This window comes from Epinephelus fuscoguttatus, linkage group LG3 (assembly GCF_011397635.1).
Source record: "Epinephelus fuscoguttatus linkage group LG3, E.fuscoguttatus.final_Chr_v1".
In the NCBI taxonomy this organism is placed as follows: domain Eukaryota; kingdom Metazoa; phylum Chordata; class Actinopteri; order Perciformes; family Serranidae; genus Epinephelus; species Epinephelus fuscoguttatus.
In genome coordinates, this window is record NC_064754.1 from 7,415,271 (window position 1) to 7,439,944 (window position 24,674).

A 24,674-nucleotide genomic window follows, 5' to 3' on the forward strand; every position below is an offset into this window, starting at 1 on the left:
TGTTTTATCAGAACAAAAGGGGGATTCTCCAGGGATTTCAGCTCAGCTTTCACTACGACACTGACAGCCGTGTATGTGTGTGTGTGTGTGTGTGTGTGTGTGTGTGTGTGTGTGTGTGTGTGCGTGCATGTGTGCGCAATAGCATGCAGGTGAGAGAGAGAGTAGTGACAGCCTTTCATTGTAGTCACCTGTAGCTTTGCAACAAAAACAGGGAATCTAAAAGTATGTAAATTGGCTGACTGCAGAAACTACATCTTCCCTGTGTGTGTGTGTGTGTGTGTGTGTGTGGGTGTGCAATGAGATGTGTACCTGTGTGTATGACCTCAATATTATCTTCTTTGAATTTTGAGTGGGATTGCATTGTTGTGATATAATTCTATCATGCTAATGCTGAATGATTATAAGTCAATTTTCATTATAAACCAACAAAATGATCTATTGAAAAGTTTATATCTGACAGTACAGAAGCGTATTGCATTCACTTGACAAATAAAAGCCCTGTTTTTCTGAGTAATTTTCTCTGTTTTTCTGAGTAATTTTTTTCTGTTTTTCAGGGTATTTTTTTTCTGTTTTTTCGTGGTAATTATTTTTGGATCAATAAGGGTAAGGCACGTAAGTAGTTACACACAGGGTATGATAATCTAGCTATGTTTTCGACTGCATCCTTCTAGTGTAGGCCTATCGCTCAGTGTCACAGGTTGTAAAATCATGCCCACACACATTTGTCAGCTAACGTTGTTACAACCTGTTACTAACCTAACCTGTTACATTGAGCAATAGGCCTACACTAGAAGGTTGCATTCGAAAACATAGCTAGACTATCATACCCTGTGTGTAACTAATTACGTGCCTTACCCTTATTGATCCCGTAGGTGAAATTGTCTAGAAGCAGGAGCACGGATGCAAAATACATCCATGAGCAGGAGTCACCATGGATGCAGGGGTCACTTGCAGGTGCCAGGTGGGAGCTTATCGTGAGATTTTCAAGTATCTCGTCTCCTAGTTCAGGAAAAAAAATTACCACAAAAAAACAGAAAAAAAATACTCAGAAAAATAGAAAATATTACCACGAAAAACAGGGAAAAAATTACTCAGAAAAACAGGGCTTTTATTTGTCAAGTGAATGCAATACGCTTCTGTATGACAGAACTGAACAGCTTCGTCTGATGTGTTTTATTAACTTATGTGTGATTTTGCAATTTAATATATATTTTTTTAAATATTCCTCTCACAACATTATGATGACATTGATCACCCAGCCCTACAGTATGCGCACTTCCTGTACTGAATGTGTATGACTATAACTTACAATAATCAGTAGGATGAAGTAGATGAAGTTGTAGAAGGAGTGAGCATCCATCACATAGTACATGATCTCCACCCAGCCTTCAAGAGTGATCACCTACAATCGAGGGGAGAGATCACAGTGAATAAACAATAATTTCATGCACAAGAATTCTGCTCTATGGGTTGAAATACACGTGTTAAAGGAAGAGTTGCTTTCTGACAGGAAAGTTAGATAAGAACATCGATACCAATCTCATGTCTGTCTGCAAAATACAAAGAAAATGGTGATTTTACAGATGATTGTGTACTGAACTATTTCTTGATCTGAGTCTCCAGTGGTTACCTGACAAGTGCTCCTGGTCAAGGAATAGACACATAACCTCCCTATGTAACAACGAATTGTTTGGTTTTATGTAAGCAAATAAGATGTAACATACTGTATTACCTAGTGAGCTTTTGAGATGCTGTTACCTTTGGACAGAGCAGGGCTAGCTGTTTCCTGTTTCCAGTCTTTGAGCGAAGATAAACTAAAGTGCTAAAGTGATATTGATCTTCTCTTTTAACCCTACACCAAAAAGTGGGAAATTGTTTTCCCCAAATAACTTATCATATTGCACAGTCCTGAGCTTCAATGCAGCTTGAATTTAAGAAGCATTTTATTTTATGCTGTTATAGGGAAAGTTTCATCCTCTTTCATCATCATCATTATTATTTTCTTTCTGATTTTTGCACAATGTTTTCCAGAGACATGTATCACCAAGCAAACAAGGATATGTGGACCAGGAAGGAAAGGATATATGGAGATACTGTTAAGCTCAGTGCAAGTCTAAAATTTAGTCAACTTCTTCATTTGTCCTGAACTGCCTCCATGTTTTATGGAGCTGCTATATAGATCATTTCATTGAAACTGGATTGCTCCATGTTTACTTCCTCTCAGTTGATGAGGTTCACATATGCTGACTTCAATTCAATGTTCATAGTGTTCACCAGAAAGGTGCTTATGATGCTCCCCTCTTGTGGTATTCACCGTCTCGTAAGTGGAACTTTTCTTAAAGCTCAGAGTTCATATGTTGTTTGCAGACATCAGAAATGGACATGGAGGTTTATTTTCCTGCATTTTGCTAGGCTGCTAAATTGTTAGCCTCTGTGGCTTCTAGACAGTAGCACTCACGTTCCCATTGCCTAGCAGCAATGTTTTCACAACTTAACCACTTGAACAGCAAACATATGGAGTACCAGTCCATTCTCATTCAGAAGTCATCAAATACTGCTGCTTTGTCAGTGATTGTGGCGTCAGACACCTGACAGCAAAAGCCACCTTTCACAGCAGTATGATACGCTGCTAGGTGGCATCAGTTCATAACACTGCCTGACAGCACCTGTTGTGGTGGTTGGATATGCTGCTGGACGGCATCAGGTTGAAACACTGCCGGTAATAAAATAATATGAGGTGCTGGAAAGTCCCTGAAGGGCGGGTGGGAGGGGTGGTGGATTGATCCAATTAACTCTGGACGTTCACACTGGAGCCCCGTGTTTGCTTCCTGTATGAATGTAGAGGCAAATCATGATGTCTTTTTTTGTAATCCTAACCACATGCCTTTGTTGCCTAAACTGAACTACGTGCTTTTGTTGACGTCCTGGCGTTGGTTGCAGAATCTCTAAATGTCAACAGCAGTCACAGGAGGATACCTAGTGAGTAATATGTAGACGTGAAAGGCCACTGACAAAAAGGCAATATGTGACGACTTGGGATGAGAACGTGTTGGGGGTACACTGCTTTCCATGCTGCAACCACAAGCTCACAAGTTCCATTTGAAGGCAACAATACACTGGGAAACATTCAAAAAGGAAACTGAAACCCATTTTTAATGTTTATGTTGTCAAGTTTGAAAGTTCTATATCGATTCTGTATTCCACCTGTCAAAGCTGTTTTGATATGAACTTTTGCAGTGACAGGACATTTAAGTTGCATTTACGTTGCTGCTGTCCATGAAATGATTGCTGAATATACTGCAAGGTTTTTGTTCTATGGAGCTCTTGGGTATGGCTCATTTAACATTTTGAGCCCACCTACAGTAGAAAGTTAGAACCAAGGTTATACACCATCATCAAGTGTGAAAATCTAGAATCAGAAAGTGGTTAAAAGGTGGGTTTGGACCAAAAACAAAGCAGCCTGATCGGTACCAAGTTTACCAAAATCCTCACCTGGAAGATGACAATCCAGGCATAGGCGATGTTGTCAAAGTTGATGGCTCCTTTGTGGGGGTTGCTGTACCCAGTGTGACACCTGGTGTAGTACTGGTTCCAGTTGACACAGAGTCCTGCCACACTGACACTGCCATTGGCCAGAGGCTCGGGGCTCAGGCCCAGTGACTGACGGTACAGGGCATCGTCTTTGTCCAGGCAGCACGCCCTGCCTCCTCCGCGGCGGGCAGGGACATCAGAACAGGACATGATGCCATTGTCAACTGGCAGGGAGCAGATGAAGGGTCGCTCGTCATCTTCGTCAGCCATGTAGTACGGCCGAGGCAGAGTGATACCCGTAGTGCTGGAAGTGTAAAGGGAGAAGCTAGTGAGTCCCATGTTGGAAGGTGTTGTCTTACATTAAGGCATTGACAAAAAAAAAACAAAAAAAAAATTGAGTGGCGAAAATACATGTTATTGCTGACCCCCATCCACTGCAGTACATTACTAAGCTTCTGTGTTGGTACCCCTTGCCGACTCGCCAAACTGGGGGTGTGCCAACCGCCACCCACTGTAAGTAACACACTGACTATGGATAAATACCCCATACAATCCCACAGCCAAAAATCCAACAGTGGGGCAGCAGTAGCTGAGTCTATTTGGTTGGGAACCCGAGGGTCACCGGATCAAGTCCCTGTCCTGACCAGATATGGAGTGTGGACTGGTAGCTGGAGAGTTGCCAGTTTGCCTCCTGAGCACTGCCGAGGTGCCCTTGAGCAAGGCACCAAACCCCAAACTGTTTGGGGTGTCTGTCCATGGGAAGCCCCCTCACTCTGACATCTCTCCATGTAATGCATGCATTGGTCCTGTTTGTGCATGTGTGTGTATTCCAGTCCTGTGTATATATGACAACAGAGTGAACAAATTGAATTTTCTCTCAAGGATTAATAAAGAATATCTTCAATAACGTCTATCTTCTTACTATTAGACTAAATTGGCCAAATAATTGTGAGAATCTAAGTTGGCGGCCACTTAAAGGATGTAAACATCATACCAACCAATGTTTTCTTGCGTAAATTTGATATTAAAATACAGGTAAGACTAAAAGTACATTTAAAAAGCTGTGACATTTCAGTTCTAAAATTCCAAAGTGGAGTCAGCTTGTTTCTTTGTCTAGTTTTAAACAGTGACTCATAGTCAAGGCTATGTAAAAGGTTTGTGATATACTGCAAATTGAGGCCGGGTGTAAACTATGACTGTGCTTGATGAGTAATCAGTAAAATCTGAAAATCAATTTCAAGCCCAGCAAGTGCAGAGATGCCATAAATAGAGTTACGCAATACGTGTGTGTGTGTGTGTGTGTGTGTGTGTGTGTGTGTGTGTGTGTGTGTGTGAATAAAAGCCGTTTTTCTATGGGTATTTTACACAAACCACTTGTCCTTCATGGCTATTTTCAACATTTGTGTGGTGTGAACTGAAAGCAGAGAATATAATGATCGCAGACAGAGAGATGAGTGGATGAAAGGATGGAGAGACAGAGAGAGTTAGCGAGTGAAAGACACAGACGCGGGGAGATGATTATGTTTGTAATGGTAAAATTGAAAGAAAATGACACCAGAGACACAGACGGAGAGAAACAGAAAGGTAGTGATGGAGACACGTTAACTCTGACACACCAAGCTGATACAGTCGGCTTTCTGACGGAGACTGTCAGCTGTGTGTCTGTGGTTGACCATTTCCTGTACTTTTTGTAATGTGTCCGGCATCGTCGACTGCATTCTACTCATATTTGTTTCTATCAGTTGGAGATAGCCTGTGTGATTGGCTGTTCAGTCTAGCAAATCACCAATTTCACCCATTTATGTGTTATCTTATTTTTTGTTTCTACCCAAAAATTGATGCTATCTTCCAAGCATAAACTACTGAATCAAATTCACAGAGGCGTGAAAATGGCTGCTTAGTTTGTTTTGTTTGTCTTTCTGTGATATTCTTTGGACTGCAAATACAGGATCCTGACAAGTTTATTCCCTCTCACACCCGCACACAACATACATGCAGCCCAGCTGGCTGTCAACTGGAGTTTTTTTGAAAGGCGTTAAAGTGCAGCCTTTAACGAAAGAGGTGAAGCAGCACGAAGCTTCACATAGTGTTTGATCAGTCGGGCTTGTCAGTGTTATTTCTTTGCAGCTGATTTGGTATGTCAGGGCTTTTACAGGGAGACTGACAGAGGAGTCGGCCAAAAGGAGCACCTTCACTTGGTTAAGTGAGTTCCAGAGAGAGTTCAGCTTTCGGCATTCAAATATGGAGGTGAAAGAGAAGGAAGGAAGGCGAGAAAGAGAAGGAAGACACACAAGTATGCAACAGAGGCCAGGACTGAGGAAAGCACACTGGATGATGCAAAGAAGAAATAATATATAAGAAAGGAGGAATTGTATACGATAAAATGGATGCCAAAAGGAGGAGAACACAGTAAAATGCCATATAAAGAAAGAAACAAGAGAAGAAAAGAAAGACAAGGACAGAAGGAAGCCATAGGGAAAGGGAAAGTGTAGAAAAATAGACGACGAAATTGAGGCAAGTCAAAAAACAAGAAAGAAAAGATACAAAACAATAAAGGGAAGGGAATAAATCAAAAACTGAATCAATAACTGAAAGAGGGATAGCAAGACGGGGTAAGAAAAACAAACAAGAATAATATACGAGGCAAAAAGAGACGAGAGACAGTAAATGTGTTTGCCTTGCCATTACAAAAAGAGCAAGGTAGGCGCTAAAGACAGAGAACAGCTCTTTGTGATCTCACTTTAATCTGAGAGTGGGCTGCTATTTAAAGGGCATGCCGGAGAAAGGGATACAGATGAATGCAGACGTTAGCTAGCAATTACATCTGACCTGGTATTTGAGAAGGCTCCATGGAAGCGGCGTTGCGAGTACTACCCTGTCTCTCACTCAGTCTACGTCTTTGCCACACTCTTTGTATCTCTTTCACCAACTCTGTCTCTCTGTATTGTGCTGTACTGAATAGAAGCTATTATCAAGCCCCCTGACCTGAGGAGAGCCACAGCCTTTTTTAGATTAGCTGGCAGTGTAGCTCTGGATATTTCGGACCAGGTTCACCTCTTTTTTCCATCACATCAGTGATGAAATCCTAACCCAAATGTTTCACAAGCATGTCTTGGAGTCCAAAAAAGGTATTTTGATATAAATGTAACTACCACTCATATAGCATTTTGGTTGGTGAGTCTATTCAGCTTTTATAGTTAAAGGTCAACTCACGGAGGATTTTCTATGCATTAAAGAAAAAGTAAGACATTTTAGGAAGAAAGCTTTTTGCACCTAAGAATCAGAAGAGAAGATCAGACAAATAATATCATATTCCTGTTCTCAGGGTCCTGTTTCCCAAATCTATATGGAAAGTGAGAGAATATAGGACCACGGGAAGATAGGGCCATGAGAATATAAGACCCTGGCAACATATGACCCTGAGAACATAGGGTTATGGAAACACAGGAACAACACAGGAACTGGGAAAACAATAACCTGGGAACATAGGACTTTGGGAAGATAGGGCCATGACAATATACAGTAGGACCCTGGGAAAATAAGACCCTGGACATGTAGGACTCTGGGAACAGAGATACTCTCCCCTACTAAACTTTTAGCTTGTTATTTTTACTTCACGGAACATTTATTGTATTGTTTCCACTGGTCTTTGCTTGAACCCCCCCCCCCCCCCAAAAAAAAAAAACAACCCTAAGCTGCCTGACCGGCACCAAATGTCCAACCCAGTCTCACACCTAAGTCCTTGAAATCCAACACTTGGGCAGAGACTCCCAGGGTCAGCCACCGATGAAAAAGCCACCCAGAGTCATCAGGGGAAATGCGGTGGGACAATAATGAAAGTTAAGGCAGCAGAAGTCCAAGTAGGGACGACATAAGAGGGGGTGGGTTGGTCCAACAACCACTAACTTTCAGCTGGGAGGTCGGTATTCGCGACCCGTAAGACTGTAAAGCCAAACCCCGATCTTTTGTCTGAAACCCAACCATCTGCTTTTGTTCCCTTTACCCAACCACATGCGTGTGTTGGCCAAACATAAACACGTGTGTTTGTTGTTGAAGGTAAAAAAATCAATTTGCGGGGTTGTATCGACGTAATGCATTTATTTTGAAGGACACTTTAGGCAAACTGTACATTTGCTGTGAAAACGGAAGTGTAATTTGAAAACAGACAACGCATGTAACAGGCTGAAGCTGACGTGGCATCCCAGAATGTCAACAACCAAAGTACCCAGGGTACCTTGCATGTCCTATCTCGACATGGAAAGCCCATGACCACATGTTGATATGACACGAGGTCGCAGTGAGAATGTGTTGAAATGTCAGACGAGAAGGAGGTGGAACATCTATTAATGAAAGAGACATATATTGTTTTTTTCTAGGCGAGTAAATATTGGACTTATATTTCTCAGGGGGTCAGAAATTCTACTCAAAATGAAAAGTAATGTGATTCTGGATGTGTGTAAAAGGAAATGTTAGCTAACTCTTAAGCCAGAAAAACTTAGAACAACTTTCAAAGGCTGGGTTGTGGGTTTGTCAGCCTGTTGTGGAGTGCTGCTGACTCTCAAGATACCACCGTTCTCTTCCTCTCTTCTCCTAAATGCTGAAGTCTTGTTCTAGTGCATCATTAATTGTGCACTTTGTTGAACAAGACTGTTGTTTATGTGATCACTTTGTATTTGTTTTTCAGGGCTTTATTCCTGAGAGTGCAATTAAGTGATAACCACAGTGGCCAGTTTCTTTCCTGGCCAAGCAGAGCTGATTAACTAAACAAAACACAGGGCTAAAGCAGCCAGGAGAGTATGTTTCCAGCTTTATTTAACACCTAAATGATAAATATGTGTTGTATAAATGTATAAATTAGTGTTGTAATACTAATTAAATCATTTATTTTGGTGTATTACTTGCATGTGATTTTTGCTACGCACTTTTGAGATTTCCTGTTGTGACATGTGGATCTCAAGCGGCTGATATGCTCTGCTTATCAAACTAAGTAAAAGCAAAGGATGGTATGTAATTGCCACTTTATGGTGAAAAATGATAATTATCAACAAACTCCGCTCCTCTCTGTACGCCTTTATGAATCTTCTTTAGAGGAAACAACACACGGGAGGGCAAGTAAACACTTACAAACAAACCATTTTCAAGTAAACTGCAACAGATATTACTGGATTTCATAAGCAGAGGATTTTAAGTTGGTGGAATCTGACTGTTTTTATAATATCCTGGACCACCACTGTGAAACTGCTGCATTTCTGAGACTTATCCAGCTCATGCTGCCAGGTGGGAGATATCAGAAGCTACAAGTGGCTGTGATAGGCTGTAGTTTTAATTAAAACTTTAAGGTGGTATTTGTTTTATCACTGAGCAGATTGTGCATCCGATGTGATATGAACCTTGCATTAATTAAGAAAATATATATCAAATGTCAAATACCTCTCTGTTCATCTCTCTGTTCCCCTAGGCCTCCTGCTCAGCACTCACATTTCAAAGACATTATCTCAGCAAAGTTATATGGGAGTTTAATTGTTCAATTTCTAATAGCACTCTTTGTGCCAAGAAGAGAGAGGCTGCATTACAGCGTGCGTCCTTATGAACATGTTCCCAGATATGATTTCCTGTTGATCACCTGTGACTTCTGCTGTCTGTATTTTTGTCTCGTTGTTAACCAAAGGCCAGAAAATAAACATCAGAAAAACATGACTGTCCACCCACTTATTCTGCTCTTCTTCCCAGCGTACGACCCATCCACTAATCCCCACCTCTGCACACGACCGAGCCAACTTCCAGCGACAGCAGAGCTCATTATCAGATTGGACATCGGCTGTGCGTTTCTGTATACTGAGGTGATTATGTCCGCCACCAGACAGCATCAGACAGACAGCAGTCAGTTTGCACCTGAGGAGACGTTGGACTGATGACAGCAAACCAGCCAAAGGTTTGTGTTTTAGACCACTCTCTTTTGTTCATGGAAACACTCTGTGGTCTGATTTAACACCGCCGTGCATGGTTTACATCAGCTTTGTCGTCAAGAAAAAAATAATAATCTTGTGTGCATGTTTTTCCAACATTGGATGACATTACTGAAATTAACTCAGGTGGGTCAGGACATCCGATGATTACATCCCTTCTCCATCTCATCTCTGAATTGGTTACCATGGTGATGGCCTACCCCAAAGCCTCTCATCAGATCATTATTTTCTCTCTGGGCTCGGCAGCAGGGACTGCAGTCCAGCCCACTCCTCTGTGCAGCCAAACTGGCCTAATCAAACGCTTGGCCACGGATTTGGTCTCCCCGGGGCCCTCGCTCACCACCGACCGAATCCCAGTTATTGTCTGAGCTCTGTTTTCACAGTGGTATTAGCTGTACTCTTAATCATAGAGATATTTGGGAACAAACAACACCTGCTGAGCTTTCAGCTCCTAAATTGGACTTACTATTTTCTTCTGCTGTCACCAGGGGACATGAAGAGAGTCATCATAACCCATTACTGATGGTTATTTTATTCTATTTTATTTATTCATTGCTAATTTTAAAGAAATTCAGAGAAGTCACTCTGCTGTCCCCACACTGAACAAATACTCTGCAGAACACATGCATTAACACTCAAATTGAGACAGCATCAAAGCATTTTGATATGTCTAATCTCATCTAATCAGTTTTCCTTCAGGGTGGTGTGGTTTGGTGAACCATATGCATCAGTGCTCTCAAAACCAACTGCTTGACATGACCGAAGGACATAACACTGATTTTCTAGGATAAAACTAAGATGACAGTAAATGCACTTCCAACTACATAATTCCAATTCTTATCAATTTCAATTTTTTGTTTAAAAAGACCGAGGCGCCCTTCCGCCACGGGAGGGGCTGTTGATGACTTGTGGGAGGATCTGTTGATGACACTGCACGTGCGACCCACTGGCGGTGGATAAACAGGAAACAGCTGATAGCAGGAATTAGCGAGCAGCTAGTAGCAAGAGGGAAACGCAAACATGACAGAAACCGTAAAGATGAGCAACTGGGAAGACAAGGAATTGCACGCCCTCCTTGCCCTCGCAAACAAAGAGGCCATTAACCGTCAAATGACGACTTTGCAAAGTCAGTTTTAATAATACAACTAAATTTGTGGTTGTTGCGACTTGAAAATTGATCTCTTTCAAATGGCAGTTTTGTTATAAGCCACATTATATCGTATCTATTAAGTTATCTTGCAAGGGAGCCATGATGTGGTTCATGGAGTATGAGAATGTAATCAAACGTAGCTGTGTGCAATCACCAGGGCATGCACAGTTTTATGGGTTGAAGTTGAAGGATTTTGACTTATTGACTGCTGTTGCCTCTGCTACTGCGCACAAATAGATGTGGTATTACAAACAAAAAAACACCCAGACAAGTGAAGCACAAGCAGAGAGTGTTTTGGTAGCCGCCCTAAATCGACAATAGCATTTGCACTCCTCTGACTTTGAAGCAACATGACAGAGGAGTAATTGAATTTCTGACACTTTCACCAAAATAAACAGCCCGCAGCCACCGAGATACAGAACATTCGTCCTGGAAATACCATGCAATACCATCGCAACAATAACGCTCTCACACATGCACCAAATAAGATTTCACCCCACAGAAAGGGACAGAGGCCAAGTGAAAAGGTGAAAGGATATAGAAAAAAGCAAAGAGCCTCCTGTTGTCAAACTCTAAAGGTTAGAGGTAGCAGGGAGATAAAGGTACAGTACACCTGCTTCGCATTATTAGCATCCTAAAGCTTAGACCTTCTCAGAAACCCAAGATACCCTGCTGGGGCTATTCAATAGTCTTTCTGTCAATGGGGGAGTGTGACTGTGTGTGCATGCATATATGCACATCCTCGCAAGTGTGTGTGCTTTGGGAAAGTGTGCAGAAAAGGAGGATATGTGTGACTGTATGTGTGTGTGTGTGTGTGTGTGTGTGTGTGTGTGTGTGTGTGTGTGCGCGCACACACAGCAGGAAGTGATTCTTCACACACACACCATGCAGGATTACACAAAGTAAGAGTAAAGTCAATTGAAAAGAGTAGTGGAAAAAAAAGAGATAAAAGAGATGTTTCATTGGAAGAACACAAGAAAACAGGTCAGCGGGTCCAACTTGTCTCCTCAAATGAGACAACAGAGGCTGATTCAGTGAAACTAAGCGAGACTGTTGTTTCCCCACAGCACAGCTTGGGGTCTGGGCCCCGTGGAGAGTCCTGAAAACTCTTAAGTGATGTTTTACTTCACTGATGCGGAGGCAGGGGAGTCATTTGGAAGAATAGTAACTCTATGACAAATAAAAAAAAGTGGAAAAATATCACTGTCACTTGGTGACATTGGGACATTCTTATACATCCTGTGTACATCTACCAGCCAACGCTGCCTTCTTTTAATCATAACCATGATCGTTTCCAAATCTTCAAAAAAAAACTCGAAACAAAATCTCGGCACAACAGCATGACCTTGAGTGTGATTCTGCTTTTAATCAACATTTCTACAAGCGCCAACAAGTTAGGATTTCATTGTTTAATCTTTTTTTTTTGGCTCTACCAACACAAACATTTCTGCAACTGGACTGCGACTGAACTGTTGCCAAGCAACACAGACATTCCTGCACACTGGCTTGCTATTTTGTGTAGGTCTAGCTGTCACTGCAGGCGGGCTACTTTGTTCATTTACCTGGATGTTTCCATTTATTGTGCAACAAGTGAAATGACAGTCTGCTGACAGCTGCTTTGGTGGCACATGTGGATTCCGATGAGTTGACAGCTTGATCAGACGGCATGTTGCAACCTCGGCTGATGTCATATGAGCACAACTGGAGGTTTGCAGTAAAGTATCCAGGCTTCCGTCCTTGCCTTTGTCCTCTTCTGAAGACAGTTCATGATTTAACCCTTCAGACTCGGGCGTAGAAATGGTCTGCCACTGCATATGTTGGTATTATTATAATGTAATTTATTGGAATATCTTCAAACGCTTCACATCCCTAAAATCTGTGCAAGCTAAGCTAAAAGGGTGTGTAAATCAATAAACCATACAAATTGATAAAAGTATTGAAATTATGTCAGAAATGTGAAAACAAAAAAACAATATTCATAATACTTGAAAAAATAAACACATAAAACATGTTGATCCAAAATATTTTTAAATGTAGAAATGTGACAAAAATATTACTTAACACTCCATAAGTTATCTGAACTATGTTATTTTTTTTTGTTTTTGAGGAGTGCTCATTTTTATAAGCAGAGAGCAAAGCTGTTTTGATTTGCAGTAGAAATGTTTGGTATGTCATGTCCCAAAGATCTGTACAACCTAAAAGCTAAAAGGTTATGTAAGCCAATAAACCATGATAATTAATAAAAGTACTGAAATAGTGTCATAAATAAATTTAAAAAATTCACCATTGTTGAAACTGTATAGCATAATGATGTCATTTTAGATTTTAGATTGGTTTTAAAAAGCATGAACAATCTCCTGCAGCCATTACGGGATGATATTGTGACGTTGTTACATCTTATCACCATCTTTTGGACCGCTTGTAGGATAATGTCATGACATCATTCCAATAGGATAATGTGATAGCGCAAAAGACAGATGTTTTTGCTTTTTGTTGCAAATAGAATTATTGCTCTAGCTATTATAGATTTTTTTTTTTTTTTAAATTTTAGATCAGTTTTAAACATAAGTGTGAAAACAGCAATCCCCCATGGCTGCCCGTTGGAGGTCCGTTTTCAGAGGGTTAACGCAAAGGTTTTGTATTTTTTATTTTTGTGGAAATATGTCCACCTTTGGGGTCCTTTTCAGTGGGTGCGGTTACATGATGGCTTCTCATTCGCAATTGAATAAATCTGAATGAAATCATTCGGAATTAAAGTCTTTCCAGGTAGTTTACATGGGAAATATTTATTCTGAATGAGGGTTTACACGGGAGATCAGTTTAATCGCCTTTATTCGGGTCCACACAAGGTTTGGGGCAGGGAAGGTTTCTGATTGGATAGGGAGCAGGGCACATGTTATGTGTTTACGTTTGCCGGAAGAAAACACTGTAGTCCTCGCTCCGGATAACAAGATTCTTGACGACGCCGTTCTTAGTGCCTTTTTCGGGCTTGTTTTGCTTATATTCTTAAAGCAGCAGTACGACAACAACCTTATTCTGCTAATGCTTCGTCTGTTGAGCAGGAAAAGGGAGGTAGAAGACTGTGCTGTGGAAAGCGGTGAGTGCAACGAGTCCGACTGCTCTATCTCAGCCCGTTGCTATGCACGCTGTATACATCATCGCGCCAGAAGGGCAAGGAAACAAACATGCGCAGAAAGACTGGTAGACCGGAAGTGCGAGAAATTCTTTCATTCGGAATTAGAAACGCAATATTCCAGCCCCTTACATCGGAATGAATTTTCAATCATATTGGCAATTTTCATTCCGAATTAGGTGTTTACAAGATCACTTTTAATAGGAATGAACTTTCATTCCGAATGAAAAGGGAGTTAAACTGTCCATGTAAACGCACTCAGTGTAATCAATGGTTTTGAGTGATGTTGTACTCTGTATGAGCACCCTTGGAATGCCTCTTTCATATCTCCCCCCACATATCTCACTTTCTTTCTCATTCCTATCTTTCTTTTCTCTGCAAAACTTTTTTGTTAGAACCACATGATTACATGGAGCAGAAGTGCCCATAGCATCCTGCATCCATGCTAAAATGATTTTAGCGATCTGACACAGTGTAGCAGAGATTGCAAAGGGGGGGTCGACAAGGTTGGGAGGGTGAAAGAAAGAGAGTGTCGGTTTTTAATTAAGTGAGAGAATTGACTCAAGAGATAATGATATTTGCTTTGCGCAAATTTGGGTTTGCAATCAGCCTCATTATATTAGTACTTGAGAGAGGGAGGAAGGGAGAAAAAGAGAGACCTCATTTCTGTCTATGATAATATCAGTAAATTGAGAAGATGATGTAATTTTCTTGTGTCACAATGAGAGGTGGGGTGACAGACCCATGAACAGACACAATCTGACACACATACGCTTAGGTAAAAGCGCATAATGTGGCAACAGTGTGTTCTCATGCATGTATACTTGTGTTTTCACCAGCTAAAACTATCACACATTTGCACCATTACACAAACAACCTGGCACAGCATGGAAACACAAACAGAAATAATAGTGTGTACATATTACACACACTTGCAGATTTTAAAGCTAACAGACCAACGTCTCAGATCCTGGAGCATGACATTGTCTCACACTTCTCACGATTTCTTTTTCACACACTGACACACACAGACAGACCAGACGGTGACTCACAGTGTAAAGTTCTCCTCTGGGTAGCAGCGGTTCCTCAGCAGCCCTGCCCACAGCTGCACGCCGATAATGCCGAAGATAAAGAAGACGAAGAAGCAGAGGAGGAGGACGTTACCCAGCATGGGTAGAGTGTCCAGCAGCAGGTTCACAAGGATTCGCATGCCTGAAAAGACAGACATAGAAAAATGACACACACGATGTAACCCTTACCCTCCATCCAAAATAACTTACTTTCACTTCTTCTCCTCAGCTAAATGTGACCCATCTATAATCATAGCTTTGAACCAGCAAGTGGATTGACTATCTGAAGTTTTGACACTTTCCCTGTTGGCACAAAGGTGAGTCCAGCAGTACTTAGAAATCCAATTTCTTCGAAGGACATGGCCTACAGAAATATAACCCTCAGCTGACTGAAGGACAGTGAGCTGAACTTGTGCTTGTTCCCCATATCAACAAAGTGATAAATGGACTGTACTTGTAAAGAGCGTTTCTATTCTTCTGACCACTCAAAGTGCTTTTAGACTACATGTCACATTCACTCATTCGCACACTGGTGGTTGAGGCTACCATACAAGGTGCCACCTGCCACTCAGTAACCATTCATTTGCACTCACACACCAATTGAACAGACACCGGAACAATTTGGGGTTCAGTATCTTGCCCAAGGATGCTTCAACGTGCGGGCTGGAGGAGCCCAGGATCAAACCTCCAATCTTCCAATTAGTGGACGACCCGCTCTACCTCTGAGCCACAGCCACCCCAACCTGCTCAAATGGTCTACGTAGGCAGGTTCTGTAATACTCTCAGGCTGCATACTACTTGTTCTTTTGAGAACGGTTTGCGTCTGATCATTGCCAAGAAATAATTTAGAAAGCACAGCAACAGTGAAATAAAAATTTGTGGGTGGTAACCATAAAGCATTTTACAGATTCCATTATAATTTGCCTTTATACAAATTCCTCATCTCACCATTGCACCGACTTTGACAGAGCAGCCACTGAAAAGGAACGCAGACAGTCTACACACACATTAGCCTGGCTGACCAGTCAGCTCCATACTCCATATTTTTTTGCTCTCAGGAAATCCAACAATTTGGTTTTCATTCACTGAGCTGAAAATGACAGATTGTTGTGTGTAAAGAGCCATCAACTGATTAATATTATGCTGCCTAAGGGCATTAGGTAAGTGTCAAAACTGAGTGAGCTGAGCACGTGTTAACAAATAAACAAAAAGCTAAATCTTACCATATGTTCAGACAACGTTTCTGACATGTACAGACACACACATTGATTGTGACAGGTTCCACCCTCTGCTAGACTCTATGGGTAATACCCACTTCCAATCAAGAGCACGCATTTGCCCACTGAAATCTGCATAAATATAACCGTCAAATCAAAATTCCAAGGTGTTTGCTTGCTAGAAGGACACAAGATTGATGAAAAGGCTCGGGCATGTCTCAGTTGTGTTTTAACGGATTCCCGTCTGGGCGTGATACCCCTACATGTTCTTCTGCTCCTTGATGGCCCAGGAAAAGAGTTGTGTAGGGTGTCTATCATTGTCTTTCCACCGCAGGGTGTCCATTTACTGGGCTCCACCCACTGTACCCAAGTCCAGTAGAGGGCAGAGCCTGTGTGAGATAGAACAAAGGTTATGGTATTGTAACCCTAGTTCTATAAGCACAGGTGAAGCCATCTACCTGGGTACGCTGTCCTTCCGCTAACCCTTTAGCCTGTCAGGATGTGTGTAGCTAGGTCAATGTTACGTCACAACAGGACGGTCATTCATCAGGCTCCACCCAATGAACCCATAAAGTCTGGTAGAGGGTGGACCTGTGTGAGATGGAACAAAGGTTACAACACTGTAACCCTAGTTCTATTAGCACAGGCACATCCACCTACCCAGGGACACTGTCCTTCCTACACGACTTATATATTATATATACTGTATATACTGTGGGGTCTGCATGTATTCAAGTAGACATGTCCAGATTGGCTAGAATAGAAAAGAATGCCTTTATTGTCATTACGCAGTGCAATGAAATTAAAATGCCATACCTGATCAGTGCAAATTTACCCATACCCACATGCACACTTAAGAGAGCAACATATAAAATCACAGATGCACTAAAAACTACTTAATAAATATTTAAAGTCATAAAAAAATGTATTGCCCAAGGGCACCATGGTAGAATATTGCAATATTGCACCTATTAGTTTATGTGAGGTGGTTCAGCTTAGCAGCATTGCCAGATCTAATGGCCCAGGAGGAAGAAACTGTGTTCAAGTCCTCCAGTGCCTTCCAGAGGGCAGTAGTGCAAAGAGTTTATTACAGGGGCGGAAACTGTCCTTGATCCTCCTGGCTCTACTGAGGGGCCGAGAGCTGGAGATGTCCTCCAAAGAGGGCAGGGGACAGCTGATCACCTGATAACCCTCTGGAGGGCCTTCCTGTCTGCGGCAGCATACCGCACGATGATTCAGTACGCCAGCACACTCAATGTTGGAGTGGTAGAAGGTCACCAGCGGGTTGTCTTTCAATCCGCTTTTACTGAGCAGTCTTAAAGAGTGCAGTCCCTGCTGGGCCTTCTTGACCACTCCTGTGGTGTTCGTAGCCCAGGTAGGTTCCTGGGAGATGGTGATCCCCAGGAACTTAAAAGTGGAGACCTTCTCCACTTTATCTCCATGTATGACGAGGAGTGCTGGATCTGCTCTGTGCCTCCACAAGTTCAAAACCATCTCTTTTGTTTTCCGGTGTTGAGCGCCAGGTTGTTCTTTCTGCACCATTCGGAGAGTCTGTGGACCTCATCCCTGTAAGGCGACTCATCTACCCCCATTAGGAGCCCCACAACAGTGGTGTCAGCTACATTTATGCAGATTTTTGTGGGCAGACGCATGCTTGTGATTGGAGGAAAGCATTACCTAAGGAGACCAGTAGACGGGGGAGCCTGTGCTAATATAACTAGGGTTACAATATCATAACCTCTGTTCTGTGTGGGATTCTTTTTTTTTTTTTTGTTCCTGTGCACTGCTGCTTCAAATCCCAAATGCAAACCAATAAGAAAGACGTGTGGACCAGCAACAGATTCAGATTTTTCATGTCTTTTCATAGTAAATGGAAGAAACACATCTGTATAATTTGTGTACTCGCACAAAGAAACACACACAAACACACTCTAAAAAGTCTCATCTCTCTACCTCTTTCTCTCTTTCACACAGATACATTCTCTCTCATCCCTCCCACTCTTTTGCCCGTGCAGAAAATTAAGGCATTATGGCAGCATTTCCATATAAGCCTTCGTATTATCATAATTAGCTAATCAATCCCTAATCTCCACACTAATTGTGATCCCATGGCCCATTAATTTGGCTCTGATCTGTATAAGGAAACTAAACCAGGGGTTAAACTCTACCTGTAAAATAGATGGGGGATTGATACAGCATTTAGCTGACTAATCAAGAGTAAGTGGGCAGGCGGTCCTCAGACCCTCTCCCAGGGGTCCTACCAAATGTTGGTATGACTTAAGATATTTCAGTCTGAAGAAGTGGAAGATAAGTAAGCTGTAAAGTCTTGAATAGCTTTTAATGATACTTTTATACTTGACTGGTGTGTATTTAAAATAAAAGACATCAAATATGTAACATTTCCATGAAAGTGGACAGGTGTATTTTAAATGTTATGTATGTACTCTGTGGGAGTTATAAAGTATTCACCTATTTGTGGATGAAACTTTCTGGTGTCATATCTCCTTATGTGAAATGTTCTTCAGCACTGAATGTGGTGGCCAATCACAACTGGTAAATGCACGTCTCATGAAAAATTTAAATCCCCCTCAAAGGATAAGATTTCACTTTTGTTGGGAAAAATATATGTCCTTCCTCTCTCATTACACATAACACAGTTATGTAATTTGTGTTTTTAATGTAAATATCTAACCATTTGTGGGTATGAAACCGTTAGTTGTCACTGCCAGTCAAGGCTAAATATTTTTTTAAAAAGTGACAAAAATTTGAAAGATTTCCATCAATGGCCCTATTTTAGCATTCTATTTTTCTAATTAGTGGAATTATGGGCTTCAAACACACATGCAAAATGTTATTCAAATCAAGTAAGTTTGATCTGGATCAAACTAAATTATACTGACTTGAACTCTACTGGAACTGAAGTTAACCCCGGCTGTGTTGGTGCCAGATAGTACACATCACAGAACTCGATTTCCTTTGAGAAAGTTGAAGCAGATGTCTCTTTTTCTGTTTTCTTTTCAGAATGATCAAGTCTGTTTGAAGTTAGCAGCGACTCACAGTGCTGCAGTATCACTCAAGACACTCTAATATTAAATTACAATTAATCAACAGCAATGATAGTAAACTTTATGTAATGTTTCCAAAAGAAAAGAAAAGATAAAAAAGACAAATGCCAAAGAGACATAAAGTATACAAAGCAGGGATACATAAAAAAAAATAAAAGGGCATTTTATGGCAGTTTTTCGCCAAAGTTCAAGATGTAATTAAAAGATGAAAAAATTTAAAATGGTTTCCTACAGGAAGTAAAATCAAAGTTATATCTAAGTTAAAGTTATCCTGGTTATTTGATCATTAAATATTGGTTAAATGGAATAACAAATGTTTGCTTTGCTTTAATCATTTCAAACATTTACAGCAGACTGCGGGAGCATCTGTGGACGGGGGGAGGGCAATGTTAGGAGCAAAGAAAAAGGAAATGAGCAAAGTGCAAACTAGATTAGAAGTGAGAATAAACAGAATAAAAATGAAAAGAATAAATAAAAAGAGAGGGGCGGCAGAGAGAAAGTGTGCTGTGGCTGTTACCTTGGCTGCTAATACAGCATTTCCCAGAGGGGTGGGTAATGTAGTAAACAGGCCCAGTCCTTTAAGCTGTGGCCAGTGGGAACCAGGCCTGAATAATTTCCATTAGCGTCCCATTAACTGACTCTTCTGTTCACTTCACACATCCTCCACTGAGTGTGTGCACATTCAGTCCATATGCGTCTACAAGTGTGTGTATGCGAGTGTTTGTGGCTTTGTATTGGTTGCGGTTTTGCGTCATTGCATTTGTTGCCTGTGCAGTGTGTTTGCATATGCTGGTGTGTATGTGTGTCTCCTGCAGCATGGAGATTGAATTACCCCTGAGATGAGCTCTGTGGTAAATTGTCTTTAATAAAGGAGAGAATTGCTTCTTTATTCATCCAACAAATAAAGAGGAGTGAAATAAGTGGCTTTTGGCAGCTGATGCTGGCGCAGCGCACAACTCTGTTTGTTATAAACTGACCCTTTTATCCTGGGACCACTGTGGCTGGTAGTTTACCAAATAACTTGACACTTTCATTTTTATATAATGAATAATTTCCCTGTCGATATTTTATAAAGCATTAGGATGTCGTTTTACACCAGTTCAAGAAAGCTTTTATGCTTTCATGGACTGACTCTATCAGCGTTGCATCAAGTGTAGGGAAAGACATTGCTTATCAACAAGATGGAGGCCTTTTTCACAGAACACATTTTGACATGTCAGAGTTGGAAAATAGTCGTTTTAAATAATGAAATTATGCTGGCTAAATTCTGTATAGGTGCTTCAATCTCAGGGTCCTGGAATTGCTCGTACTGACTCACTGGCACACTGTAACGGCTTACTGGGACATGCTTTTGGCAAGTCAAAAATGTCTGCTATTAAAAAGGCCTATCATTTCAGTAAGGCAAGTAAAACATTTTGGGAAAGATTGTGGTTAAAGCCTATGTGTACAACAACCTAGGTTTACAACTATGATGTAACAATTATGGGAGACATGAATATCTGTAAACAAATTTCTGGGCAATTCATTAAATGGGTGTTGAGACATTTCAGTTCAGACCAAGCAGCTGATTGCCAACCATCCAGCCATGCTACTAGCACAATTAAAAACACTGGTGCCATTAAATGGATAAACTCATATCTAACAAACAGGAAGCAAATTATACGTATCGGCGACACTCAGTTGGTGTTCCTCAAGGTTCAACACTGGGGCCTATTTTGTTCAGTTTGTATAGGACTGATCTGCCTTTAGTCAGCCCATATGTCAATACGGATATGTACACTGATGACACAGTTTTTTATGTGCATGCTAAAAACAAACAACAAGCTGCAAACAAATTAACTGCTACCATGGCCCATGTATTTTATTGTTTCAGCATTTCCTATTTACACCTCAACATAAACAGAACTGTATGTCTTTCACACGAATAACAACAGAGACTCACCAATCGTTTGTTTTTGTTAAAGGAGAAAAGTTTAAGTTGGTGTCTGATTTTAAATACTATGGGATCATTCTACATTTCAATTTAAAAAGCATATTAAAAAAGGTAGCCAGTGCTATCAAATTTAACTTTAGACATATAACACCATACCTAACAACAGAGGGAGTGGCCCAGAACAAACAAACCAAACATTGGCTCTTGATAGGGCCATTTACCTTTTCACGTGGCTAATGGATAGCAGCCCGATCGCAAAGAGCATCAACGCAAAAACACAGATTTTTAAACCTGAAACTGTTTATTTGGTATTTTTACAGATTGAAATCACCAGGTTCATCAGTTTTGGAGAGGAGGAGACCTCAGCGGATATTTCAACTCCCAGTAAAAAATTGTTATAATTTGTAACAACCTACCCAGGGACTTAGCTCATTGGCCAATTCTGGCACATTTACATTGAGGTGAAAACTGATAAGTTTACTTATGTGCACTGTCACTGGTGAATAAATAAAAACAATGTTGGACAATCTCCCATCTCCAGAATGAAAGTTGACAGATGTCTTTCCAACCGCAACCTCCACCCTGTTACTTTCTGCCTTGCTAAATAAAGGGATCACTGCTCTCTGCACTTGCTCTGAACATTTGCACTGACCATTAATTGTGTGCCAAATAGTTCTCCAATATCCTCCTACAAACAGCCACATTTAATTTTGCTTTCTCCAGGAACAGCTGTGAGAGCTTTTGGCTAGTTATCTTCAAATGAAGTAATCACCATGGCTAAACAAGGATTCACCAGCCAAAGGTAAAACCTACAATGACATTTTTGGTAAACAGGCTGCCATTTTATTCCAGTCTCTCAAATGAGCCTCAGATTTGTCTGCATTAATGGCTGGCATATTGAATCCATCCAATTACTCCAAAAGTCTTGAAGGTACAGTACACGGGACCGTGACAGCTTCAAGTGGTATGTGTGTTTTGCCGTCTTCCTTATACTCAAGGTCTGAGGGAAATTGCAACATTGGGATTTATGCCTCAGCCAACAGCAGTTCATTAAAGTTGAAGACAATGTATTGCAATATTGTCTGTGTGTGTTTGTGTATGAATAATTGTTGTGATAGCAGTGCTTGTCAATCCACCTGTATTTCAGTACACAAAGTAATAATAAAAAACACAAGTGCAGTGGTTGGATCGCCTCATCCTTTTCTCTAAGATCTAATCATCTCCCTTTTCTCATCTGATCTTCCACTTTCTGGTCCTCCGTCCTCTCTGTCCCTCGCTCATTTTATCTCCATCTCCCTCCATTCCTCGCACTTGTCTCCTAGCTCTATTCGTCATCGTAATAGCATGCTCATCTGAGTCCCCCCAGCATCTCTTCCCTCATCATCCCTCTCTTCCTCTCGTCCATCTTCTCCCATCCTTCATGGAGCTGAATAATCCCTGCCTCCCTCCCTCGTTTGTCTCTCTTTGTGTCTCTTCTTTTCCCTTCTCACCTGCTTCTTCTTCTATTTTATGCTTCTTTAACCCAAAGTCAGAATCCTTATTGAAATATTGCTGAATAAACCACAAAGAAAGCATCAATCTAGTGCAAGGGGAGGTCTTTTTTCTATTATCCTTTCTATTGTACAGAATGTTTGACTTTCTTACACTACTTCTTTTCTGGCTTGTTTCTAAGCTGTGTTACAGATAGGCCGGTACAATACATTTTGCCTTTAAATGTCAAAAAGGAAGCTCAGTGAATAAAAAGTCACCGCTACTCATAAAACTCCCAGATTACAGCTGTAAACATGGTGTAGACTTAAATAACCTGTTTGTGTTTCATCCCAGCAGAGAGCCGTGCAACCCATTCAATTGCAAATTAAGTCCAACTTGCACAAAAACATTGGTAGCCATTAGGGATGTAGCCTAATGAAGGTCTGAAACACAAACTTGCAATGCAAAACCTACAGAGTGGAACATTTTATAGATCGCTTTTGTTTAGTATTTGCTTTATTACACTGTGGAGTGCAACGTTAAGAATGTTTAGTTTCATGGCTTCTGGTGAGCACAGCTCCTCTCACACTAAATAAATATCTCTCTTTATATACATGTACATTCTAACACAACAACAACAACTTCTCACACCTCAACCAAATAGTGACTGTTTGTCTTCCAACCACATGACTTATGCAAACAATGACTCATGGATGTTTTGTAATCCGTCACTTATGGTTTGCTCGAGATAAAGGTTCTTTATTTAAAGTTTGACATGTATTAATTGCTTTTTACTGCCAACCGGTAAACAGAATGAAACGTACCTTAAAAACTGAGACCATCCTCAATTTTTGTGGTTGTCTTTAACAGCCTGCCTTCTATGTAAAGATCCTGGGACAAATTTTGTGGTGATGTTATGTGTGCTCACAAGTGCCTTGCCTCTCAGCTCCGCTATAGTGCTAACAGTGTGCAACACTAGCTAACGTTAGGTTAGAAATGGAGTCTGCTAACATAAACAAATGACCAGCATTTTGCAATAGTGGCTCAGTGATGGACCTTCATTCATGGTGGGATTTCTTTCGTCTACGGTCCATATCCAGAGCTGCCATCCAAACTCCTTCCAGGGAAGTAATTTGCAGGTGTTGGGAAGTGGCTGAAGGGCCGCGGGGTGCACTGGCTTATTTTTCTCTCATTTTCCGTCTGATAAACAATAAATTCATCAAATAAAGGTCCCCATTTCAGAATTTCTTTGCCCCTAGTGCTGAAACAAATCCTAGAGGACAAACTTACATGTAAAATATATTGCGATAAACGTGGTTTCAGCTGGCTAATGTTAGCAAATGTTAGCTTGCTTTCTAACGTGGAGAAATTGCGAGCTAGCTAATGTAGCAAAAAACTGTGCTCAGTGATTAACATCAACTAATTCATCCAGACTTCCTGGGCTAGTTTGCAGTTGCTTTACCAACACCAGATCCATGCAGTGTAACTAAGTTACAGCTAGCTGAGTAGGCTAACTAATGAGCTAACTAAATTAGCTAAGTGGCATAGACCTTCCGCTGGCTTCTCCATAACGTTACCTGATAAACTAATTGGCAAATGACAAGATAATCAGTATTATGAAGCCAATGGTCAAATGAAAAATAGGAACTTCACAGATAGTTATGATCTAAATATGATTGTAAGCCAATTTATTTTCCATTCTATCAACATAATGCTACTTGACATTCAGTCAGTCATAATGCATGTCACGTTGGGCAGATACCCAGGTCCTCGACAGGACGATGACTGCAGATTTCACCAATAACAAGGACTTTCTGAAAGTTACACACAGGGCAACCAAAACTACCCTGATAAGAACTGAAAGGTCATGGTCACGCTTGAGGTTATAGGATTAGCATTATGATGTTCAAACAGTGGAGGGAGCAGACAGTCAGATGGATGGAGAAATAATGGAGGAAAGAGAGGCAGAACAGACAGAAAGAAATAATAAAAAAGGATGAAGAATTACAAAACTGTTGCTCTCCTTTCACTTGAAAGTATTTCAACAGAGCAACAGACAGGAGAAACAAAAATATAGAAAAGGAGACAGACAGAGGGGTACAGTGGAGAAGGACTGGCAATGTTATTGGATATGATGAC

General features: G+C 41.0%; 1 protein-coding gene across 1 annotated transcript in view; it reads right to left on the reverse strand.

The window, feature by feature from the left end:
* The window catches only part of LOC125885939 (voltage-dependent T-type calcium channel subunit alpha-1I-like), a 219,987-nt gene that overhangs the window by 149,533 nt on the left and 45,780 nt on the right, over positions 1-24,674 (reverse strand). The window contains exons 4-6 of the mRNA XM_049571799.1: positions 14,833-14,992; positions 3,493-3,835; positions 1,310-1,402 (exon numbers count right to left, since the gene is read on the reverse strand). Coding sequence (XP_049427756.1) covers positions 1,310-1,402; positions 3,493-3,835; positions 14,833-14,992 — 596 coding nt within the window. The remainder of the gene's footprint in view (positions 1-1,309; positions 1,403-3,492; positions 3,836-14,832; positions 14,993-24,674) is intronic.